Here is a 15,255-nt window from a genome sequence, read left to right as displayed (position 1 = left end):
ACTTATTGTTGTGTCGAAAGACTTTTCTCAAGAATCAAATCATCTTTGAGATCATCCATGACAACGGTGCGTTTAAATGAACTTCCCCCACTGTCTTTCAAACGGGAATTGTTGGATTCTCTGCTGACATCATCATCATTTTTAATAATCGCCCTCGAAGACTCTGCCTTGCCGTGTAAAAGGTCTCTAGCCGCCGAGCTATATGCCGTAGTTTAAATGTATGACTTTATTAATGGCTGGAATTTTTTTGTGGCCCCTCATTTTAAGACAAAAATGTGTGTATGGGCTTAGTTTGGGAACACAACTGTCCACAGAAGGGATTTCAATCTGACAAAAGGTCTGCATTATGCATTTAACTCTATTCCCCTGAATTAGGGAACATGACTAACGCTGTGAGAGCCTGAATAGAATCACAGCAATTTATTAGCAAATGACACTTTTAAACACATTGCTGGGCTCTAGTCTTGCACCTCGAAAGGCAGGACTTCCATCAATAATTCAACAATAAATTGGTCTGGTTCTTTTCAAAGGTCTTGAGAGGTCGTCATTCCTGAAAAAGTTATCATAGCATCCGCTGCTGACTGATGAGAAACTCTGTAGGGACATTCAGGAGTGTCAAGAAATGAAAATGATTCATAAATAGTAATAATGCTTTTTGAAGATTAGGGTTTGTGTTGTGTGTCTCTAAAACAATATACTAGTCGCTTTTGGCTTGCTTAGTTGGGGACATTTAAAGGCAGGGTAGGTAAGTTTGAGAGACTAGCAGAAAGCTGCTGGATTTTGAAAGTATCCAACAGAGAAACTCCCCTCCCTTCTAGGCTTCTTCCAAAGCCACGCCCCCAAACACATGAACGCGTGATGCCGACCGCTCAGCTGGAGGAGCGTTCACCAGCGCCGAGCGGAGAGGAGCGCAGTGCAGGAAGTGACATCACCTGTGTTTGCCTTGTTTGCCTGCGCTGACTGTATATGCAGGTGCAGGTGCTACTAGGGATTTTGACTGCTCTTTCTCTGCCATAATTGTGAGACTTCCTAGCTTCTGGCCGGTGCGTGCCTCTCCTCTTTCGAAATGAGCGAGTCAACCGGGCGTGCGCATGTGGGCGGCTCCTGTAGCAGCAGGGGTGGTTGCCATGGTAGCGAGGGAGAGTGACAGTCGCCCAGCCAATCATTGCACTCATTCCGAATGGAAAGAGTAGCTGTGTTTACTGCAGCCCTGAGAGGACTACAGACACTCAATTTTTATACTCTCCTTTTCAGAGTACTTACATTTTAGATATGTATTGGAATATAAAGACAGTTTAAACAAATTTGGGAAAAAGTGTTTTAGAAACAAACTGCCTACCCTGCCTTTAATATTCAACAACATTATTGCTCTTCCTGCATTGACACCGTTATATGAGAACTGAACTGAGCTGGACGATGACATCACGGTTTTCTCCAGAGCGGCTATATACAGTATATAAATGAACTAAATTAATAACTTTTTTACAGCAAGAATGAACCATCACTGAACTTTCTTAAGCTGGACTATGAAACTATTTTCTTCTAGAAACAAACTTTGTTGCATTATTTTCTGTATCTGTATTGTTAAACGTGCTATATGAATAAAGGTGACTTGACTTGTAGTATGTGTAGGGGTGTGACGGTTATTATATAACCGTGAGACCGACGGTTATAGTTGAACACCGTCATTAGAACTCTATAACCGCCAAATAAACCGATATTTGTTATTAAAATATCTCGCAGATAAGGTTATACTAATATCAGTGTTGGGGAGTAACGGAATACATGTACCGGCGTTACGTATTCACAATACAAATTATGAGTAACAGTAGTCTCCACAGAACATAAAATATTCATTTTATTTTATGTTTCGTGTTCGCATTTATAAGGAAAAAACAATGTTACGGATGTGACCGGTCTGAAAGCGCCACTAAAAGACGTGACATTTAATCACGTCTCACAGAGTAAAACTGTCATGATTCTGCCCTCGTGTCCTTGATTTTCCTTAGTCTTGAGGCAGGATGATGACAGACCCGTGTTTTGTGTGCAAGCACATGGCCTTGTGTTTGGGCCATGTGCTTGCGTTGTCTCGTCACCTAACCCCGCCCCCTTGTTACCCTTGTTTAGTCATCATTAATTAATCTGTCTCACCTGTTATGTTATCATTAGTCTCCCTATTTAATCCCCTTGTGTTTGCTGTCCTCTGCCGGTTCACTGTTTCTCATAGTGTGATTTCTCCCTGTGTGTTAAACTTACCTGTGAGTACCTTGTGAGAGTTTTGTCTGGAGAATTACTGATCCTGTTTCTGTAGTTAGTTTATGGTCTAGTCAGTCCTAGTCTAGTCTGGTCTAGTCTTGTTATTTGTTTTGCTGTTCGTGTTTTGCCGCCTCGTGGGTTTTGTTTTCTCTGTTTTCTGTCTATAATAAACTTTGTGTCACTGCATCCTGTCTGCGCCTGGGTTCACCTTCCACCGTCATAACAGAATGAACCGGCCACCAAAGAACTCAGCAGACAGTATGTCCTCTTTTGTTGAGCATAACCCGGATGACCTTGCACAATGGTGGCGGAGGACTATTTCTGATGCAAGTAATGGCAAGCTGCCGATTCCTCCCCAGGGAAAGCGGTCCCTGAGGGAGTACGCCCAGGTTGCAAACAAGAGGAGGCTTTTCCTACCTGATATCCTCCTCAACCGCTACCTCATTGCGGGTCTCAACGCTCCCCCACCCCTGGCTGAACGGGAGAAGCTGGTCTGCTGCCCGTTTGGTGAGATGGTGGATTGTTTGTCACGGAGGGAGTCGCGGGGTTCCACCTTGTCGTCACCATCACCCAAGCTGTCAGTGATCCCGGAGGGTCGTGTCCTGGCTGTGGTTACCCTGGGGAATCAAGCTGGCTCCACTTCCAATCCCGAGGCATCAGCCGTACCCGAAAGTCTCCTCGGCAAGCGAGGGAGACGGATCTCATGGGAGTCTGCATCAGAATCCTCTGCGACGGAAATAGCCCTGTCTGAGACTGTCCTCCATGCCCCAGTCACAGCTCCTGTTCAGCTTCCCCAACCAGTCACTGGTCCAACAATGGCATCTGCTCCGCTACTGCAAGCGCTGTTCCAGAGCCCGCTACTGCAAGCGCTGATCCCAAACCAGCTGTTGAGAGCGCTGATCCCAAGTCAGCTGCTGTGAGAGCTGCGGCCGATCAAGCTGCAGAAGCAGTCCTGCAATCGGGTATCAGCTCGTCAAAGGTCCCCTTTTGTCATTGCCGCTGCGGCTTTATCTAATTATTTGTCAAGTCTCGTCAAGATCCTAGAAGTTCCTTCCAAACCTGTCTTGTCTTCAAGTCCCGAGTCAGCGTCGGAGAGTGCACGGATTGCTGTCCCCGAGTCGGCTGCACGGATTGCTGTCCCCGAGTCGGCTGCACGGATTGCTGTCCCCGAGTCGGCTCCACGGATTGCTGTCCCCGAGTCGGCTGCACGGATTGCTGTCCCCGAGTCGGCTGCACGGATTGCTGTCCCCGAGTCGGCTGCACGGATTGCTGTCCCCGAGTCGGCTGCACGGATTGCTGTCCCCGAGTCGGCTGCACGGATTGCTGTCCCCGAGTCGGCTGCACGGATTGCTGTCCCCGAGTCGGCTGCACGGATTGCTGTCCCCGAGTCGGCTGCACGGATTGCTGTCCCCGAGTCGGCTGCACGGATTGCTGTCCCCGAGTCGGCTGCACGGATTGCTGTCCCCGAGTCGGCTGCACGGATTGCTGTCCCCGAGTCGGCTGCACGGATTGCTGTCCCCGAGTCGGCTGCACGGATTGCTGTCCCCGAGTCGGCTGCACGGATTGTTGTCCCCGAGTCGGCTGCACGGATTGTTGTCCCCCAGTCGGCTGCACGGATTGCTGTCCCAGAGTCGGCTGCACGGATTGCTGTCCCCGAGTCGGCTGCACGGATTGCTGTCCCCGAGTCGGCTGCACGGATTGTTGTCCCCGAGTCGGCTGCACGGATTGCTGTCCCCGAGTCGGCTGCACGGATTGCTGTCCCCGAGTCGGCTGCACGGATTGTTGTCCCCGAGTCGGCTGCACGGATTGTTGTCCCCGAGTCGGCTGCACGGATTGCTGTCCCCGAGTCGGCTGCACGGATTGCTGTCCCCGAGTCGGCTGCACGGATTGCTGTCCCCGAGTCGGCTGCAGAAAACGCTAATCTTGAATCAGATATGAGAAGCACTATTTCCGAGTCTAATTCTGCGAGCTCCATTCCTCTCTCTGCTCCTCAGCCGCCTGCAACACCCCCAGTCATGTGTCCTGTTGTGTCCCCTGCTGTTCCCCTGGTCTGGTTTCCTGTTTCTTCGCCCTCTGTACCCCTGTGCGTTTCCACGGTCACCCCTGTCACCACATCACCCCAGACTGTTTCCCCCAAGACTGTGCCTCATGTGTCCCCATCCAAGTCTGCCCGGATTCCTCGTCCTCAGCCCTCATCCCGTAAACCCAAGACCCCCAGTCCACCCATCCATCCTGGACTATCCCCCATGAACACTCTTGTTCCTCTGCCCCCCCCTCCTGTGTTTGTTATTTTTATTGTTGCATCCCAACCCTGTCGTCGTGTTTTCGTGTATGCCTTTATTGTTATTTGTCATGTTTTGTTGGTTCGTGTCTGTGTCCCAGTCCGTCATGTCCCGCGTTTGATGTCCCCTTGGGGAGCGTCTGGAAGCCGCTCCTTAAGGTGGGGGTTCTGTCATGATTCTGCCCTCGTGTCCTTGATTTTCCTTAGTCTTGAGGCAGGATGATGACAGACCCGTGTTTTGTGTGCAAGCACATGGCCTTGTGTTTGGGCCATGTGCTTGCGTTGTCTCGTCACCTAACCCCGCCCCCTTGTTACCCTTGTTTAGTCATCATTAATTAATCTGTGTCACCTGTTATGTTATCATTAGTCTCCCTATTTAATCCCCTTGTGTTTGCTGTCCTGTGCCGGTTCATTGTTTCTCATAGTGTGATTTCTCCCTGTGTGTTAAACTTACCTGTGAGTACCTTGTGAGTTTTGTCTGGAGAATTACTGATCCTGTTTCTGCAGTTAGTTTATGGTCTAGTTTGTCAGTCCTAGTCTAGTCTGGTCTAGTCTTGTTATTTGTTTTGCTGTTCGTGTTTTGCCGCCTCGTGGGTTTTGTTTTCTCTGTTTTCTGTCTATAATAAACTTTGTGTCACTGCATCCTGTCTGGGTTCACCTTCCACCGTCATAACAAAAACATTCACAGAGACCTCAAACAGAAAGCACAAAATATTTCTTTAAAGTGAATTTCGTTTTGTATTAATTGTATCTTAATTTTAATCAATGTTTCATCAACCAATTGCCTGGATTTAATAAATAAGAAGTAAATATAGCAGACGATAGATAATCACGGCACAGAGGCGCTGGCGCGTGAACTGGAGCTCGTCTCATAAATGAACCGAAACTCAGCGTTTAAGGTAGCCTACTTGCCTCATAGTCACAGACATGTCTACTTTTAAACAGAACAATTCAAACCGAAAGAAAACAGACTACAGACTGCTCTCTGCTTATGTACTCCGTATGAAATGTGCATTCTCTCTGGCGCGTTCACTACTGCGAAGATCGCGAGTCAGCATCGTCAACTTCATCTTTGACACTGACAAAGAAAGACACTTTTTTTGTTAAGGATTTGTTTACTGTGTGTGATTCATTTAATGGAAAGCACATTCACTGCTAAATGTCTTGCTGTTAATTTAAAGTAAACGTAGAGCAAGTAGCTAATCAGTGTCTGCTCATTTATTCAAACTAAGTTATCCAATAACAGACGAACGTCGCAACGCCCCGTGTGCTCGTGCTCACCTGTGCCAGGGCTCGGACAGGACTGGTGTGTGTGCTCACCTGTGCCAGGGCTCGGACAGGACTGGCATGGTTTGTTCCAGGCTTTTCCCACATTGTAGGAACAGCAGCACAATCTCTGTGTGGTGTTGAAGTGGAGCTGGTGTTCACAGGTACTGCCACTGTAGTCTCGGTAACACAGACTTTTCCTCATATCTAAAACAACACAGCCCTACAAATAAGTAGTTTGCATTTTTTTTTTTTTTATATACAGTCAAATAAATAAAATATACTATATAAAGTACACTAACCCGCATGAGTAGAGCAAAAAGCATTTACAAAGAAAATAAAAGTGTAACACTTTACAATAAGGTTCATTAGTTAACATTAGTTACCAACTTTAGTTAACATTATATAAAGATGAGCAATACTTCGACAGCATTTATTAATCTTAGTTAATTTCATTTCAACATTTACTAATACATTATTAAAATCAAAGGTTGTATTTGTTAACATTAGGTAATGCACCGTGAACTAACATGAACAAACAATGAACAGTTGTATTTTGTATTAATTAACATTAACTAAGATGAATAAATACTGTAACAAATGTATTGCTCATTGTTAGTTCATGTTAGTTCATATATTAACTACTACTATTACTACTATTACTGTTAACTAATGAACCTTATTGTAGAGTGTTACCATAAAATCTATTGATTACAATTACAACCCGAATTCCGGAAAAGTTGGGACGTTTTTTAAATTTGAATAAAATGAAAACTATAAGACTTTCAAATCACATGAGCCAATATTTTATTCACAATAGAACATAGATAACATAACAAATGTTTAAACGAATAAATTTTACACTTGTATCCACTAAATGAGCTCATTTCAAATTTGATGCCTGCTACAGGTCTCAAAATAGTTGGGACGGGGGCAACAAATGGTTGAAAAAGCAAGAAATTTAGAAAAGATTCAGGTGGGAGAAAATCTAGCAACTAATTAAGTTCATTTATATCAGGTCTGTAACATGATTAGCTATAAAATGGATGTCTTAGAGAGGTAGAGTCTCTCAGAAGTAAAGATGGGCAGAGGCTCTCCAATCTGTGAAAGAGTGCGTAAAAAGATTGTGGAACACTTTAAAAACAATGTTCCTCAACGTCAAATTGCAAAGGCTTTGCTAATCTCATCATCTACAGTGCACAACATCATCAAAAGATTCAGAGAAACTGGAGAAATCTCTGTGCGTAAGGGACAAGGCCGAATACCTTTATTGGATGCCCGTGGTCTTCGGGCCCTCAGACGACACTGCATCACTCATCGGTATGATTGTGTGAATGACATTACTAAATGGGCCCAGGAATACTTCCAGAAACCACTGTCGGTAAACACAATCCGCCGTGCCATCTGCAGATGCCAACTAAAGCTCTATCATGCAAAAAGGAAGCCATATGTGAACATGGTCCAGAAGCGCCGTCGTGTCCTGTGGGCCAAGGCTCATTTTAAATGGACTATTTCAAAGTGGAAAAGTATTCTATGGTCCGACGAGTCCAAATTTGACATTCTTGTTGGAAATCACGGACGCCGTGTCCTCCGGGCAAAAGAAGAGGGAGACCTTCCATCGTGTTATCAGCGTTCAGTTCAAAAGCTAGCATCTCTGATGGTATGGGGGTGCATAAGTGCATACGGTATGGGCAGCTGGCATGTTTTGGAAGGCACTATGAATGCTGAAAGCTATATAAAGGTTTTAGAGCAACATATGCTCCCCTCCAGACGACGTCTATTTCAGGGAAGGCCTTGTGTATTTCAGCAGGACAATGCAAAACCACATACTGCAGCTATTACAACTGCATGGCTACATTGTAGAAGAGTCCGGGTGTTGAATTGGCCTGCCTGCAGTCCAGATCTTTCACCTATAGAGAACATTTGGCGCATCATTAAACGAAAAATGTGTCAAAGACGACCACGAACACTTCAGCAGCTGGAAACCTATATAAGGCAAGAATGGGACCAAATTTCAACACCAAAACTCCAGACACTCATAAACTCGATGCCCAGACGTCTTCAAACTGTTTTGAAAAGAAGAGGAGATGTTACACCATGGTGAACGTGCCCCCGTCCCAACTATTTTGAGACCTGTAGCAGGCATCAAATTTGAAATGAGCTCATTTATTGGATAAAAGTGTAAAATTTCTCAGTTTAAACATTTGTTATGTTATGTTCTATTGTGAATAAAACATTGGCTCATGTGATTTGAAAGTCTTATAGTTTTCATTTTATTCAAATTTAAAAAACGTCCCAACTTTTCTGGAATTCGGGTTGTAAAACTATTAAGTTATGGGATCCCAATCCTGTTTCTGGAGATCTACCGTCCTGCAGAGTTCAGATCCAGTCCTGATCAACACACACCTGTCCTGTCTGTAGCCACCACGTGCTCCTGGAGATCTGCATCCGCTACTTCAGGAGTGTGTGTGTGATCAGGGATGGAGCTGAACTCTGCAGGACGGTAGATCTCCAGAAACAGGACTGGACACCTCTTTATTAAACTAGTAATTAGCAACTGTGCTGTCTGCATCAAACCAGCATCAGTTGTAGCTACACTAGAGTGTGTGAAGCACACTGACACACACACGCACGCACCCATGCAGCGGTGTCCTCCGCTCACTTGCATGTAGTCCCGTGGACAGACACATGTGTAGTTTCCCAGTGTGTTGTAGCAGGTGCCCGGACCACACACCCCTGAACTGAGCACACATTCATCAATATCTGAAACACACACCTTACAGTCAAGCTCACTCTGTTCACTGAGACGCTCAGAGAGTATGTTTGAGCACAGAAGCGCTGCTCACCCTCACAGATGCGCTTGTCTGTGTTGAGCTGGTATCCGGCCGGGCAATCGCACTGGAAACTGCCAATCGCATTGATGCAGTTTCCACCCTGGCACAGGCCGGGCAGCTCCTGACACTCATCAATATCTGACACCAACACAAACACAACAGTTCTCAATACCCCTTATATTTATTTTTATATTTCAGGCTTACATTTCTTCTTACACTCATCGAAGTCCATTTTAGGAAAACAAGGCAAAGATAATAAGAGCATCTTCCTGCAGGACTGTTTGAATTCCAGACAAGGCCCAGCTTACTTATTTTACCGTATGGATGTTACTTTTACCGTAAAAGAAAACAAATAATCTAACAGCCTCACCTGGGTTGTTTCATTATTGGCATTTCACCGACAGTAGTTCTTGTGCGGTCTTGCAATAGAGTGTGAGTCAGACATGTCGATTATCCACTGCCATGGGCTAATATACCAGAACCAATGCTCGCATCTCACACTACGAGACTATGTTCTGAACACTACTATTATCTGAATAAAGTGTTCTAACATTCTTATTTTGTGACCTACAAAATATCAAAAATATTTATCTGTGTGTGCAATCAAATAAATTAAGCAATTGTGCAACTTTCCCAAAGGACCTTTACTACAGATAAACACCCTTCATGAAATGAAACATTTCTTATTAAATACAGATTAATATGTCTAAAATGTATTTTAAAGATGTTATATATTAGATTATGCTCTAATTATCACTACCAACTAACTATTAACTATGACTTTTGCCTCAATAAACTCCTAATTACTGCTTATTAATAGTAAGGTAGTTGTTAAGTCTAGGTATTGGTGGATTAAGTGATATATGGCCGTGCAGAATAAGGCATTAATATGTGCTTTATAAGTACTAATACACTAGTAATATGCATGTTAATAAGGAACTAGTTAATATCAATATCAATCAATATCAATATCAACTTTATTTGTATAGCACACTTAAAACAACCAAGGTTGACCAAGGTGCTTCACAGGATAAAAATACAACAAGGCACACAGTAAAACTACAACCAAAAACATTATAATATACAGTATATGATATATAGTGAAATTAAGTTTAAAATTTGCCAGGAAAGATAACAAACTTAGCTGAGAGGAAATGCCAGAGAAAAGAAATGTGTTTTTAACAGTGATTTAAAGCGTGCGAGAGTTGGGGCAGTTCTAATCTGGAGTGGCAGGTTGTTCCACAAGTTTGGGCCAGCTACACTGAAGGCTCTATCGCCTCTGGTTTTAAGTCTGCTTCTGGGCACATCCAGGAGGAGGAGATTGGTGGATCTCAACACTCTAGTTGGAGTGTGAACATTAAGAAGCTCTGTTAAATACAATGGAGCCAATCCATTTAGGCATTTAAAAGTTAAGAGTAAGATTTTAAAATCAATCCTGTAATGAACGGGAAGCCAGTGGAGGGAGCGCAACACAGGTGTGATGTGGTCTCTCTTCTTTTTTCCTGTTAGGAGGCGGGCAGCAGCATTTTGTACCAACTGCAGGCGCTGAATAGATGTCTTGTCTAAGCCCACATATAAGGAGTTGCAGTAGTCAAGGCGAGTAGTTATAAAGGCATTAATCACCCTCTCTAAATCTTTATGCGGGAGATAGGCCTTTACCTTGGCTATAGTTCTCAACTGGAAGAAGCAGGATCTAACAGTGGTGGATATCTGTTTATCAAGTTTAAATGCACTATCAAATATAACACCAAGACTCCTCACAGTTGAGCGGTTGTTTGAAGTTAGAGGGCCAAGAGAGTCCACATCAAACAGTTCAGGATGTCCGAACACTATGACCTCTGTCTTGTCTTGTCTTCGTTTAGGTTGAGGAAATTTAGGTTCATCCACGCTTTGATATCCTTCATACAGTCAAGCAGGGGCTGTAATGAGCTCTTTCTTTTCAGGGGCAGGTAAATTTTAATGTCGTCTGCAAAACAATGGAAGGAGATCTCATACTTCTCAAAAATGGAGGCTAGGGGCAGCATATACAACGAAAATAGAATGGGGCCCAAGACAGAACCTTGAGGGACACCACAGGTAAATGGTGCTGTCTCAGAGGAATAATCGCCAAGGTGGACAGAGAAGCTCCTATCTGTTAGGTAGGACTGAAACCACCTAAGTGCAGTACCTTTGATTCCCACACAATTCTCCAACCTTGACAAGAGGATTGAGTGGTCAACAGTGTCAAAGGCAGCAGTGAGGTCTAAGGGGGACTAATAGTGAGAATTGGACCCTAAACTAAAGTGTTATCATGTATATTTAATATATTCTGGCCCTGAGATCCGCCCTGGGTGCTTCCTCTCCAATACAGCCCACGGCACCAGCACAATCTCCAGCACACTGATTACTTACGAAGCACTAAATGGTTTAGCTCCCCAGTACTTGAGCGAGCTCTTAACGCATTATAGTCTGTCACGTCTATTGCGATCTCAAAACTCTGGCCAGTTGATAATACCTAGAATATCAAAATCGACTGCAGGCGGTAGATCCTTTTCCTATTTAACACCAAAACTCTGGAACAGTCTTCCTAACATCGTCTGGAAAGCAGACACACTCTGTCAGTTCAAATCTAGACTAAAAACACATCTCTTTGACCTAGCATACACATAGATTACATTCCTATTATTCAAATCAGTTAAAATATTAGTCTGCATAAATTAGGTAAACCAGGAACACATCCTATAACACCTGATGTGCATCATAAGAAGAATGGCATCTACATTAATATTAGTCTCTCTATTTTATCCAATAATTTTTAAATAAACAAATCTGTACCTTATATTTTTATTATATAGTAACCATTAAAAAATACTATATTATGAAGAGTCCCCCTACTGTGTGTCATATCTAACATTAACCCAATAGAGTTGACAGTAATCACAAAATAGTACAGCCACTATGACCTTATTGCTTATGTATTTTCTATAACTTCACAGGAAATAATAACCTGTTATAGAGAGTACGTTCAGCGGTGTATAGTGATGTATAGTATAGCATAAAGGGTTGATTACCTTCCAGGATGATGGTGATGGGGTTAAGTTTGAACCCCTCTCCTCCAGGACACAGTGTGTTATACTCCGCTAGACACACATGATATGGTCATCAGCCTTCTTTATCATTCATATTCATCAATATTTATTTTGTAATATGCTAAGACGATATGAAAGAACTTATGAATCTTATTGTCACAAAAAAAATTCTGTTTAAAAGTCTGCCTTTAAATTACTTTAAATTATTGCATTGTAATATTAAAGTATTGTAAAACAGAAGTGTTGTCATTGGGCTCCAGCATCCCTGCAAACGATAAAGGCATATCGCAGTCCTGAAGTATAAAGATTTAAATATTGAAGTGTTGTAGTATTGGTAAATGGACTGCATTTATATAGCGCTTTCACAGACCCAATGGCCACCAAAGCGCTTTACAATTTGCCTCACATTCACCCATTCACTCACACATTCATACACCGACGGGCGACGGCAGCCATGCAAGGCGCCATCCAGCTCGTCGGGAGCAGCTGGGGTTAGGTGTCTTGCTCATGGACACCTTGACACTTGGTCAGGTGGAACCGAGGATTGAACCACCAACCTTCCGGTTTGTAGACAACCCACATGAACCACTGAGCCACTGCCGCCCCCGTATTAAAGTCCCCCTGTGGTGAACATCCAGCTTTTAATGTTGTTTATGTGTCTATGTGGTGTTATTAATATGCTTTAAGACAAACCATGTGTAAGTTCATAAGTCGACAGCATTGCTGAGTATTTTCTCCTTAAAACTGCAGTGAACCAAAGACAGTCTCAAAAACACGGTTTGAAATCGCTGGTGTTTCTGACGTCACAAACGACCTTGTAACCAATCAGATCAACGTGTGATCGTCAACCAGTGGATCTCTGAGCTGAGTGAGTGAGTGGAGCCGGGGCTCATTTGCATATTCATAGAACCGCATATATATGTGTGTTTGATATGTGATATGTGTTTTTCAGAACATGTTCATCTTTTAAATGTTTTCACGCCTGCAGTGGTAATGATGTATTGCAATAGTGAATTATTACAGTATGAAAGTACTGACATATTGTTCCATTGTATAATTGAATTCTAGTCATCTTGAAGTACTGTTGTGTTGAACAATTGAGTAGTATTGTAGAGCTCCTTACATGTGTTGAGTGGAGGGCAAAGGTCACACGGGTTACCCCACGCCTGTCCCGGAGAACAGCAGCATGATGAACGACTGACTCCCAAGCCCAGCTCAACGCCACAGGCCCGCGAGCCTCGGTACTCCAGAAAACAGCTCCCTGCTCGCGTGTCTGCCGCATGCAGAGAGAACAACTCACTGTGTGTCAAACTTTATGGATGATGACAGAACACTTTAATAAAGGGAAGGATGCAGGATATACAGTGTGAATACATTACATCCAGGGTTTGAAACTAACAACCGCCAACCCAGGGTAAAAATCAACTGTGGCGGGTAACGCTGTCAAATCACGAGCCAATTTGGCGTTTTACTTATTATGTTCACTCACTTTGCTGGAGATTTAGCGCAAATACTCATATCTGCGCAGAATCTGCTCATATCTGCTTACTTGAACACACACACGTCACTACGCAATGCAACAAATAACGGCGTGCTTGTTCATTTGCATTGAAGATTAAAAAGCATTTGGTTAACAGAAAAGACATTGTTTTTTTACCAACATCCAACATTTTTTTATGTTCTTTGTACTGTATTGATCTGTCCACTTAAAACACATTTTTGATGAAAAGGAAGAGGATGAAAGAGGAAGAGGAGATGCTGGATGACAGGATTTAGTTTAAATAAGAAATGTATGTATGAATTCCAAATATATATATATATATATATACAGTATATATATAAGCTGTGACGTAGTGAGGGTTTGGGTTACATTGAATAATCAGCCTTACCAACACAGCCGATTCCAGTGGGGTTGAGCTCGAAGTCAATGGGACAGTTGCACTGGTACGAGCCGGCTGTGTTCTCACAGTGACCATTAACACAGCTGATGGGATCGAGACACTCGTCCACGTCTGACATCACAGCAACACAGAAGCGGTCAGTGTGTGTGAGGTGAAGAACAGCTGTTGATGTGTGTGTGTTTACCTGTGCAGTTTCCACCTGTCCTGTCCAGCTCATACCCCTCATCACAAACACAGCGAAACATTCCTGGGATATTCTGACATGAGCCAAACACACAGATGTTGTGGAAGGTGCACTCGTCTATATCTGGAAATGAGCCAAAGGATATCAGTAACTGATTTTTAGGTGATCTCTTGTCTGTCCACAAAATGATGGCAAATAGCAGTAACTGACTTAGACCATTACAATTCAGCTCTGTGATATGCAGCAAAATTACAGTCAGTACATTAAATGGTTGCAGCCTGTGTGTGTGTAGACAAGCGCACCTCGACAGGTTCTCCTGTTGGGAGTGTGTGTGAAGCCCATCTCACATTCACAGCGATAGCCGCCGGGAACATTGAGGCACTGGCCGTTTTCACACAGATCCACATCTTCAGCACACTCGTCCATATCTGCAGGACAACAAGACCCCAGTCAGTGATGGTTTGTATGATAGAAGCATGTTGGTGTGGATGGACAGATTGAGCAGACAGACAGAAAGATGAATGATGGACCTGAGCAGGTAAATCCGTCGCCAGTAAAGCCTTCTGAACATTTACAGCGGAACGAGCCAGCCGTGTTCACACACTCGGCATCAGCGCTGCAGACCTCAGTCCTGTTCACACACTCATCCACATCTACACATTAAATACATACAAACACACTGAACATTTGATGTAACATTTAATTATTTAAATACATAAATATTATTAAATCCATTATTATTGTCAATATTCTCATTCAGGTATCTTTAGTTTTAGTCATGATGATTGGGTACTTTATACAACATTGATTTTCTTTAACACTGTTTCCAGCTTATCATAATTGTGCACAACCATAAAAAGGTCAAAATTAAGCTAAGTGTACTTCTGATTTAGAGAATAAATAGAGAAAACGTAGGTCATAAATGATCATAAAACTCTTTGAATCAGTGCTTTACAGTGATTACTCGTTACATAATAAGAAGAATGGCATCTACGCTAATATTAGTCTTTCTGTTTATTCCGACGTTTACTGTAGTCAGCCGGATCCGAGCCGTGTCCAGATCTGATGGAGGACCTGCTCCTAGACACGACCACGACGCATGATGTAGTCAGCCGGATCCGGCCCGTATCCAGATCAGATGGTGGACCTGCTCCTAGACACGACCACAACACATGATGTAGTCAGCCGGATCCGGCCCGTATCCAGATCAGATGGAGGACCTGCTCCTAGACACGACCACAACGCATGATGTAGTCAGCCGGATCCGGCCCGTATCCAGATCAGATGGAGGACCTGCTCCTAGACACGACCACAACGCATGATGTAGTCAGCCGGATCCGGCCCGTATCCAGATCAGATGGAGGACCTGCTCCTAGACACGACCACAACGCATGATGTAGTCAGCCGGATCCGGCCCGTATCCAGATCAGATGGAGGACCTGCTCCTAGACACGACCACAACACA

At 43.7% G+C, this 15,255-nt stretch overlaps 1 protein-coding gene across 1 annotated transcript in view; it reads right to left on the bottom strand.

Moving 5' to 3' along the window:
- The window catches only part of LOC130099783 (fibrillin-2), a 178,827-nt gene that overhangs the window by 66,308 nt on the left and 97,264 nt on the right, over positions 1-15,255 (bottom strand). The window contains exons 31-39 of the mRNA XM_056265589.1: positions 14,321-14,443; positions 14,093-14,218; positions 13,791-13,913; positions 13,595-13,717; positions 12,829-12,978; positions 11,688-11,756; positions 8,650-8,775; positions 8,441-8,566; positions 5,858-6,010 (exon numbers count right to left, since the gene is read on the bottom strand). Of these exons, the coding sequence (XP_056121564.1) occupies positions 5,858-6,010; positions 8,441-8,566; positions 8,650-8,775; positions 11,688-11,756; positions 12,829-12,978; positions 13,595-13,717; positions 13,791-13,913; positions 14,093-14,218; positions 14,321-14,443 (1,119 nt within the window). The remainder of the gene's footprint in view (positions 1-5,857; positions 6,011-8,440; positions 8,567-8,649; positions 8,776-11,687; positions 11,757-12,828; positions 12,979-13,594; positions 13,718-13,790; positions 13,914-14,092; positions 14,219-14,320; positions 14,444-15,255) is intronic.

This window comes from Rhinichthys klamathensis, unplaced genomic scaffold (genome assembly GCF_029890125.1).
Source record: "Rhinichthys klamathensis goyatoka isolate OS25496 unplaced genomic scaffold, OSU_Roscu_1.1 h1tg000236l_1, whole genome shotgun sequence".
Taxonomy (NCBI): domain Eukaryota; kingdom Metazoa; phylum Chordata; class Actinopteri; order Cypriniformes; family Leuciscidae; genus Rhinichthys; species Rhinichthys klamathensis.
The sequence above is the reverse complement of the archived record's forward strand: the minus strand, read 5'-3'. Positions and strand labels throughout refer to the sequence as shown.